Consider the following 9247-nt stretch of genomic DNA (forward strand, 5'->3'; position numbering starts at 1 on the left):
TCCTTGGTGCTGATTAAAGGTGTACATCACTAAACCTGGCCCAGCCCTCTCTGTACCTCTGTGCCCCTCCCATCCCTAGGAGCCAAGGAGCCTCCTGGTTTTGGCAAAGCAGAGCGATCCATGGAGACCAGAACCCACGCCCCTCCTCAGGATTCTCTCTGGACTATCCTCATTGGCCACCACAGGCACATCCTGGACCAAGGGCAGGACACAGATGCCCAGGCATTTTCTGTTTCACCCATGACCCTGGGGACCCTTGACCAGAGTTGATATGACCTCAGGGGTAGCATGGAGGGTACCAGAATCCCCCTAGTCCCAGCCCAGGGCCGGTGCAGAGATGTGCAAAGACCAGACTCTCTTTAATGGGTCATATGTATGTCTCAGCAAACCCAGACCCCAGAGTCCTCTGTCTCTGGCACTGCCCTACCAGCCCCCTTCCCTGAATGAGACTGCTCACTGCTTTTTGTACAACATGAATTAAATATATTCTCTGTCTTTGCTCTGAGTCACGACATTCACAGTCAGTGGGAAAGGGGGTTAGGGAGAACCCAGGCTCCCATGGGTTAGGACAGGCATTGGGGCTTGACCTCCCCTTAGCCTTTGCCCTTCAAGTTCAGCCAAATGTTGGGGAGACCCTGGACCATGAGAGGCTTACAGGGGAAGGGTGTCTTCTCTAGGGATGTAGGATGAGGCTCTCAGGATCAAACCTGCTGTAGTCTCACCTCTCTCCAGCTTAGGCTGCGGTGCGGACGCCCTTCCCACCCTCTCTGTGAAGGCCGGAGCCAGGGTCAGGTGGACAGGGCTGGGAAGGAGGTGGGGGGGGTTAGGGGGTAGGCTGCACCAGCCCTGAAGAGCGAAGTTGGCCTGGTACCAGTGTCAGGGTGACCTTGCCTATCTGGGTGCCAGCCTCAGGACCCTGAGACAGGGTTGTCTTATCAGTCCTCAGGAATGATAACACCCATAGGAGTGGCTTAGGGAAGAAGGACATAGGTGCTAGGTCAGAGTTCCAAGGACAGAATGCACTCTGCCACCTGCCAGTTTAAGGCAACCCTTTCTGGACTGGGGGGATGGGCAGGGGCTGGCTGCGGCTGCAGGAGTACATCTTGGAGTACCAGACCACTTCCGGATGCAGCTGGACACGGGCACCATGCTGGTGCATTTTAGCCTTGGTTCAAGCCAGAGGGTACAGGGCTTCTGGCAAGGAGGGGACAATTGCATCGTGGGGATAGTGACAAGAGGAGGTACTACTTTTTTCTGACGCTCCAGGGATGTCTGCCTTTGGGGTGGGGGGTCACACTCGTGGGAACAATCCCAGGGTCCCAGGTCAGGTGCCATATTCCTCGTTCTCAGAGGGGAAGAAGATGCAGTCAGGGTCCAAGGAATAAGAAGGGGGTTTGTCAAGCTGATGAGCCGGCAGGGCCAGTGCCCCCACATTCTCCTGCGCTTCCACTGGGGAAGGGTCCCAGGGACCTCCGTGACCCTCACGTCCCTTCGGGGAAGCGGCTCATGCCCCATCCCGCAGTGGGTGACTAGGGGAATGATGTCCGGGTAGAGGCCACCACAGAGCTGTGTGGCAAGCAAGGGAAGGAAGCAAATGCTACCAACAGGGCTGCCAAATGGCCCTCCAGACTGGCCACAGGCATTCATTGTTCAGTCCTCTGATGGCCACACAGGCCCTATACTTCCTGAGTTCATGTTCCGTGTGGCCTCTTATCCCTCAAGGTGCAGCAGGGTGGGCGTCGCTCAGAAGATGCTTTGCCGCCGGCTCTTCCCTCGCCCTGGAGGATGGGGGGGGGGGGGCAGAGGACAATGGAGGAATGGGGAAGGGACTGAAGGGACACCTGTCCTTCACGTGCTCTGATCCAGTGAGGTCAGGTCTCATCTCTGTGGCTTGTGAGCTTCCTGGAAGTATGACTAACCCTCTAGGGACCTCAGGTTCAGTGCAGTGGGCAACATGTGTGGTGCCAACCCCACAGGGTGTTTTAAAGACTACCTGAGACAATGCGTTGGAAGTGTTATGCTAGGGACAAAGTCTTCATGGAGAGCACACCAGGGACAGGGCCTGCCCTGCCGGGACTACTGTAAAGGGCTGTGTTCCATCTGGGTGGGACTCGGTGGGGGAGGAACCTCCCTCTGTGGGGAGGGGGTGTTGACTTCGCATCCCGAGGGCAGACTCCAGGCCCATCTCTTTCTCAAAGAAGAGTCTCCACTGGGGAAAGATGGTCTACTTGGCTGCCTCTAGGAAAGGATGGGGGGTGGGGAGGGCATGTGGCTTTACCTGGGTGTTGGAAGGCCAGGCCACGATAGCCTGGGTCCTTTTGGAGCTGGATCTCCTTCAGGGAGAAGATGGAGGCAGCTAGGCAAGAGAAGAGGGCAGGAGAGGCCTGGGTGGAACCACACTCCCATACTTAGCATCCCCACAGGCACTCTCCAGTCAAGACCCGCCTGGGAAGCTCTACCATCTCAGGTGGGATCCACCCCCAAGGCTCCAGGCTCTGTTATATAGCTCATGCTGGCTGCCCCTGTCGTCCCTGCTTCTGGCTGGTCCCTTCTCCCACCCATGCTGGCTGTCCCCGTCCCTGCTTCTGGTTGATCCCCTGGGCACTTACTGTCATGGAGCTGATGTACTCGGTCTCCCAGAGACTGGAAGTAGGGGTGATTTAGGGCCGCCTCTGCTGACATGCGACTCTTGGATTCATACTGAAAGGCACAGGGTAGGTAGGCTCTTGGGCCCTGGTGGGGAACCTTCTAGAAAATGGGACTCCTGTGTTAAGTTAGAAGGCTGAGGTGGAAGAAGCGTCTGTCTGACCCAAACCAGGCAGTCTCAGGCCTTAGGATACCAGGGTTTAGACACCAGAGCTCCGTGGGAGCGCGACTGCATCTTGGGATGAACATACATGAAAGGCCATGGCTATCTATCACCCTCCAAGTGTCAGCTCTATTAGTAGATGGCACCACTAACTGCCCTTTATCCTGTGCTTGCTCCCAAATAGGCACTGCACCATCCCCAGCATCTTCTAAAGGATGAACCGACAGGAAGTTGAGAAAACTGATCCTTCTGTCCCCTGGAAATGCCCAACCAGGCCTTAGGTACCAAACACAGAACCTAGTGCTTTGGAGTCACAGGTGGTGTCTGAACTACCATGGCTTTCATTCATTGTCGCTCCCAGGGTAGGATGGGAGGAAACTCACCAGGAGGAGGCTGCTCAGGAGGTTGATGCCTTCAGTATCCAACCTGCAAGGAGGAGGTGCTGGCATAGGCACAGCCAGGGGCAGGCTGGGGACCCCAGCCTCTGGGAAGGGGATCACAGTGAGCAAGGGGCCTGGCAAGGGACTACCTGGGGGCGTGGCTGAGGAGCGGCTGTGGTAGGTATCGGGGGAAGTTGTAGGCTCGAAACTCGGAGATGGACGTCACACCCGGCCACGACTCTTCTGTAGGTGTCCCTAGAGACGTGGGACCGGGTAAGAGGTATAAGTGAAGCACTGAGGCCGATATGGCGAGGGTGCAACATTGAAGAAGAAAGCATAGTCAAAGCTAGCAACCTCCCCACCCCACCTCCGTGCTTCTGGTAGACAGAGTTCTAGCGCCCCCTAGTGGCGAGGTGGAGCGTACAGAAAGAAACTAACCCAGGAGTCGGAAGATGAGGTGCAACTCCTCCTTGACAGTAGAGCCCGGGAAGAGGGGCTTGCCGGTGGCCATCTCATAGAGGATGCAGCCCACGCCCCTGCAGAAGTAAGGGCAACAGTGAGGCCAGGAAGCGCAGGCACGCCTCCTAAGGGATGCAACGGAGCTTGAAAGGCTTGTAAAACCAACCGGACTCCCACTATGGACCCTCTGCGTGAGGCCTGAGTCCCCTTAACTGCTAGGCAGGAAGAGAGATTCAATACTCTCAGTCTCTGAGGAGCCTTGGGCTCGGCCAGACACCTGTGCTGGCTTTAAAGTTGAGTTGGTTTTCATTTTACACTAAATCGTACATTTAAACAATAAACTAGTATGCCCCCTTCCAAGATGTTCCAGGGGACAGACTCATCCATCTACCCTCCGGTAATTCCCACCTCCACCCCCTGGGAAGCATCGCAGAAGTATAGCATTAGAGGCTCTATAAGCTTGGAGAACCTGATATATTTCAGACTTCATTTGCTAACAGCAGTACATCGGGGAGACATGAAGCCTTAGGGTGCAGACGGCCTGGTTCACCCCCATCTGCAACGCACTCACCACATGTCAATGGGGGTGGAGTACTCCGTGGATCCCAGCAGCACATCTGGGGGCCTGTACCAGAGGGTCACCACCTCATTGGAATAGGTCTTTGTAGGCACTGATTTGGCCCGGGCCAGGCCTAGGAACAGACATGTTACTAAACCTCTGCTAAAGGGTCCTGAAGGGTCACATACTCAGACATCCCCCGGAATCCCTGCACGCCGAGGAGGCTGGGCAGCCCAGGGGTCAGACCCACCTGCCAACCCTTACCCTGACCCTGGCATCATCAACCTCACCAAAGTCAGCCAGCTTCAGCTCGCCCCTCTCGTTGATGAGTAGGTTCTGGGGCTTCAGATCCCGGTGCAGGATCTTGCGGTGGTGGCAGTAGGCCAGACCCCGGAGCAGCTGGAACATGAAAATCTGCCAGCGAGAGGAAGGAGGAGGAGCTTAGTGGTGGACTAGGTCCCACGTGGGAGACCCTACGCCTCTATCTCAGGCTGGAGAGGAACGGGGACCAGAACAAATCTCTAGGAAGGCTCCCTGATTCTGTCGCCTACCCTGTAGGCCACCCGAGGACCTGTAGACTCCAGAGAATCACATATGGGGGCAGAGTTCAGGGATGGAGAGGAGGCCATGAGTGAGAAGAGGCCGGAGCAGTCCCTAAGACACGAGGTGGGAGAGCATCCCAAAGGTGGGGGATGTATGTGCTTGGTCTTTAGTCACCAGAACTGGCCACCCACCCCTCCCCCCAGCTTCTCAGAAGCCTCTTTTCCCTCTGGCAAGTAAACTCATGCTTGCTATTCAGTTAGAGAGGGATCTGTATCCACACAGACGGAAGAGGACCGTAAGTCTGTGTTCTTGGCTGGGGTGCTCAGGCTGGCTTCTAGACGGAGCCTTTGCCCCTCCCTGCATTTGAGGCTCCCGAGTGACAAGGGGATCGTCCCAAACTGGGCTCTGTGGCAGATGGCTGCCGGGGGAGGGTCTCCGCAGGCAGGCCCCTCACCTTGACATTGTGCATGTTCATGAGGTTCCCACAGTGATCTAGGTATTGTTTCAGGTCACTGTCCTGGAACAGACAGACAGGTTCAGGCCTGTCCTCTGCCAGGCTCAGGCTGAAGGGAAGCCCTGTCCTGTCTGGACCCACGCCTGCCCGTGGCACAGTGCCCTGGCTCTGAACCCTTGGCCCGCTTCCGCATGAGAACTTAATTGGCAAACAAAGGCTTGGGTCCTCCCCTCGGCCCATCCCTCCCACTCCCTCACTCCCTCTCTCCCCCACCCTGCTTCACCCACCCGCAGGGGTGAGCCCCAGTCCAGCTCACCAGGTACTCAAACACCAGGGTGAGGGACCGATCTGTGTGAATGAGGTCATGCAGGGTCACAATATTGGCGTGTTTCAGGTCCTTCAGCAGAGACACTGGGGGAGACAGGACCACTTGGGTCCCCAGGCCCACCAGTCCCTCCCACTATCCCTTCCTGGGGCCAGCAATGGCCCTCCACCCAGGCTCCCACCAGGAGCAGGTTGCTGAGCCCCTCATCCCAGAGGCTCAGGGTGCAGACCCAGACATTGTACCCTCTCGAATAGCAGTGCAGGGTGCCCCTTCCTCATGCTCCAGCCTGATCTCCTTCAGGGCCACGAGGTTCTCTGTCAGCTTGCTGCGTCCCTTGAAGACAGTGGCATAGGTGCCCTGCGACAGGGGATCCCTGGTCAGCCCCAGGTCATCCTGCTCACACTCTCCCTCCCAGCCCCACCCCTTATATTTCTGCTTGGGCTAGGATTCAAGCTGGGTGCTCTCTATTCAGATTCTGTTTGCTCCAATGTCTGCTTTCTCTTGAAGTCCCCCTATCGAGTCCCCAGCTAGAACGGACTGCGTTTGTCCCTCTGTTCCCATGCCGCCGCCGCCTATCTCTTAGCATAACTCTGCCTTGCTCTGAGATTATGGTGATGTAGCCTTTGAGAGACAGACCACTCTTCCGTCTCATAAACCTATCCCCACTCCAGGCCACAAAGCCTGACACAGGACGCCAAAGCACTTTAATGACAGTGTCCTTGATGTGTACGCCAGACACTAAGAACTGTACACAAAGCCGGGCGTGGTGGCGCACGCCTTGAATCCCAGCACTCGGGAGGCAGAGGCAGGCGGATTTCTGAGTTTGAGGCCAGCCTGGTCTACAAAGTGAGTTCCAGGACAACCAGGGCTATACAGAGAAACCCTGTCTCGAGAAAACAACAACAACAACAAAAAACACAAACAAACAAACAAAAAGAACTGTACACAAGCTTCTTCTGGTACCCCTCTGTACCCCCAACAGTAGTTACTTTCATCCTTTGACAGAGAATGAAACTGAGGCATGAAGGGAGAGAGAGCATGGGACATGCTAAGGTCATGGAGCTGGCAAGTGGAAGACATAGGACTCAAATCCAAACCATAGCTACTTGAAAGGGGGGGGGAAAGACTAGATCCTGCGCAGAGACCTCTGTCCTCTGGAGCAGGGCATGGGGCATATAACAGCAGCTCTGGAAGCTAGGCCAGGCTGCTCGGGCAGGTTAGTGTGACTCCGTGAGCCAGGAGCCAATGGGGGCGGGGGGGGTGTGCAGGACAGAGTCAAAACCATCCTACCTGCTGCCCAGAGAGAGCAATGTCGGTCTCTTACCTCCCCCAGTTTGTCCAGTTTCACGTATGTTTCCAGTTTCCCAAAACCAATATCTGACTGGGAAGGAGACACAGGAAGACTGTGAGATTCAAAGGCTCAGCAGACCTTCCAGCGGCTCTTTAGACCTTGTTCCCACCAGTGAACTTGTGGGCGCACACAGTGGCTATTCCGGGAGTGACCATGCTTATGTCCATGATGGGGAGGCCAGGGAGAACCTTGAACCACATCTCTGCATAGTGAAACACAGCTCGAACCCTATCCAGATACTCCTGGTTTGGTTTGGTTTGTTTGAGACAGTCTTACAGCATACCCTAGGCTGGCCGGGAATTACGTAGCTCAGGTAAGCCTTGAATTCTTAACACTCCTGCAACAGCCTCCCACGGAATGCTGGGAGTACAGACATGAGTCCCAACACTGATTTATTCGTTTTAACCGGGTAGACCCTGGGGCTCCCAGGGAATTTGGGGGCTACTTGGCTCCATGCATTGCCTTAGAAAGACCTCTTATTAAAACCCTCAGGGGGCCAGCAGGTGGCGCCAGAGGCATAGGAATCTTTCTGGAAACCACCGTAGGCTTCAGCTGTAATGAAGAAGGCCACACTGGTGTCTCACACCCTTGGACTCACCAGGGAGGCACGGCGGGACATGCGGGTGAGAGGTTTGGGCAGCCCTGGGTTCTCCAGCTGTAGCTTCTGCAGGAATTCCTGGGGTAGGCGGATGTCCATGGGCAGAGAGAGCCTCTTGTTGAGGTCCTAAGGTGGCAGATGGGATGGGAACATCATGTTGGCCCCAGAAGGCCCTTGCCTCTCATTCTGGATCTATCTGTCCACATAGGGAAGGCTTAGCCACAGGCCGTGACCTCAGGCTCACAGCTACCCGAGGGGCGTACATTTGTGAACCTGCAAGGGGTTACTGTGTGATCTTTAGAAGGTTCCTTCCCCTCTCGGGGCCACCGTAGACCATAAATAAATCTCATGCCATCACAATGTAATTTTGTAAGCACATTTCTTTTTCTTCTATTCTTGGCACGGGTATATGGGCTATAAAAACAGTCAACTGACTAACCAAGAATGTTTTAGCACTTGACATATATTACATATATTCTCACTGAATCCCCACCATTAGTCGCACCAGTTTGAGCCCCCAGCATCAGGCTCTACAGTCACCACCCTGCTAGGTATACTGCTGTGGACATGCGTGACCCGTGGAGCCCGGGAGGGGCACCCTCACCTCCATGGAGAATCGGCGCTGGCTCTGCCGTTGTTGATACTGCATGCCAGGAGACAGCTGCTCGGGCTCGTCTGTGCCATCTGTGGGGGAGAACGCGCCTGGTGACAGCCCACAGGACTGAGTGGCATGTCTGAGTGGGACAAGTGTCAGTTCCTACCTCCCACTCAGAGTCTGTGAACAGCCCAGAGCACCCCCACCCCTTCTTCCCAATGTCAGTTAGTAAGCAGGGGTCACAGGGAGCCTGGGTGGCCTGACCCTCACCCTCATTCGTCTGAGTGTGGAGCTGGTTGAACTGCTCAGTGAACTCAGCCAATGACTCCTCAATGGTCTCTGGGCGGGGCACGGACAGGGAAAGCCTTCGCTTGAAGTTCTTCATCTTGTTCATGATCAGCAGGGGTCCAAGATGGGTCCTGAGACAGAGGGGAGAGGACAGGGCAATGTGGACAGTCTGGACCCGTGGGAGCCAGGCTCTGCACAGGGCATGATTAGGTCACCCAGACCAGAGCCACAGCTCCGTGACTGCAGGATCTAACCCTGGTCCTTTCTCCAGTGACTCTCAGCTATTTTCTGACCATGAACATCCATCCCCTCCCCTGCATCACAGCATCAATGGCTATAGCTACAGGTTTGCAAGGGGCCACTCCAGACATCCAGCCTCCAGGGGCAGGGGGTCTAGAGATCTCTGGGGTGGGATATCTGAACTGCATGGCCCTCAGGCCATCTGCTCTTTCTGAAGGAGCCTAACTGGCTGGTGGCTGCCGGCCACCTGATACCAGAACGTCACCTCTCTGGCTCATCCTGGATTCTTAGGAAGGAGATCAAAGAACAGTAAATGCATGGCCCAGCTCTATCACTGCTGCAGATGCAATGTGCAAGTCAGGGACATCGTGAGAAACTCAGCCAGCCCAGGGAAGGGGAAACCTGTGTTGCTGGGCCCTCTGTTGCCTCAGTCTCCAGAGCAGGCCTGGGTTCCCTGGGCTGAGGACACAGTGGGGTGGGAGCTACCCAGTTCTATGACCCCCTTCATGCTGTTTTCCATAGGTGGACCCGTTGTTGTTGTGGTTCTTCTTCCTCTTCTTCTTCTTCTTCTTCTTCTTCTTCTTCTTCTTCTTCTTCTTCTTCTTCTTCTTCTTCTTCTTCTTCTTCTTCTTCTTCCTCTCTCTCT

General features: G+C 55.6%; 1 protein-coding gene across 2 annotated transcripts in view; it reads right to left on the reverse strand.

The window, feature by feature from the left end:
- Positions 1-354: 354 nt before the first annotated feature.
- Cdk18 (cyclin dependent kinase 18) overlaps positions 355-9247 on the reverse strand; it is a 24717-nt gene continuing 15824 nt past the window's right edge. Inside the window, exons 2-16 of one of the 2 annotated variants that reach the window (XM_021198073.1) lie at positions 8344-8492; positions 8083-8162; positions 7479-7604; positions 6854-6910; positions 5772-5886; positions 5521-5615; positions 5205-5267; positions 4498-4621; positions 4220-4340; positions 3628-3725; positions 3339-3444; positions 3193-3235; positions 2610-2700; positions 2279-2356; positions 355-1778 (exon numbers count right to left, since the gene is read on the reverse strand). In XM_021198073.1, the coding sequence (XP_021053732.1) occupies positions 1744-1778; positions 2279-2356; positions 2610-2700; positions 3193-3235; positions 3339-3444; positions 3628-3725; positions 4220-4340; positions 4498-4621; positions 5205-5267; positions 5521-5615; positions 5772-5886; positions 6854-6910; positions 7479-7604; positions 8083-8162; positions 8344-8467 (1356 nt within the window). In that variant the 5' untranslated portion in view covers positions 8468-8492 and the 3' untranslated portion in view covers positions 355-1743. The remainder of the gene's footprint in view (positions 1779-2278; positions 2357-2609; positions 2701-3192; positions 3236-3338; positions 3445-3627; positions 3726-4219; positions 4341-4497; positions 4622-5204; positions 5268-5520; positions 5616-5771; positions 5887-6853; positions 6911-7478; positions 7605-8082; positions 8163-8343; positions 8493-9247) is intronic. The other variant, XM_029539198.1, reaches the window with a different exon arrangement.

This window comes from Mus pahari, chromosome 5 (genome assembly GCF_900095145.1).
Source record: "Mus pahari chromosome 5, PAHARI_EIJ_v1.1, whole genome shotgun sequence".
Taxonomy (NCBI): domain Eukaryota; kingdom Metazoa; phylum Chordata; class Mammalia; order Rodentia; family Muridae; genus Mus; species Mus pahari.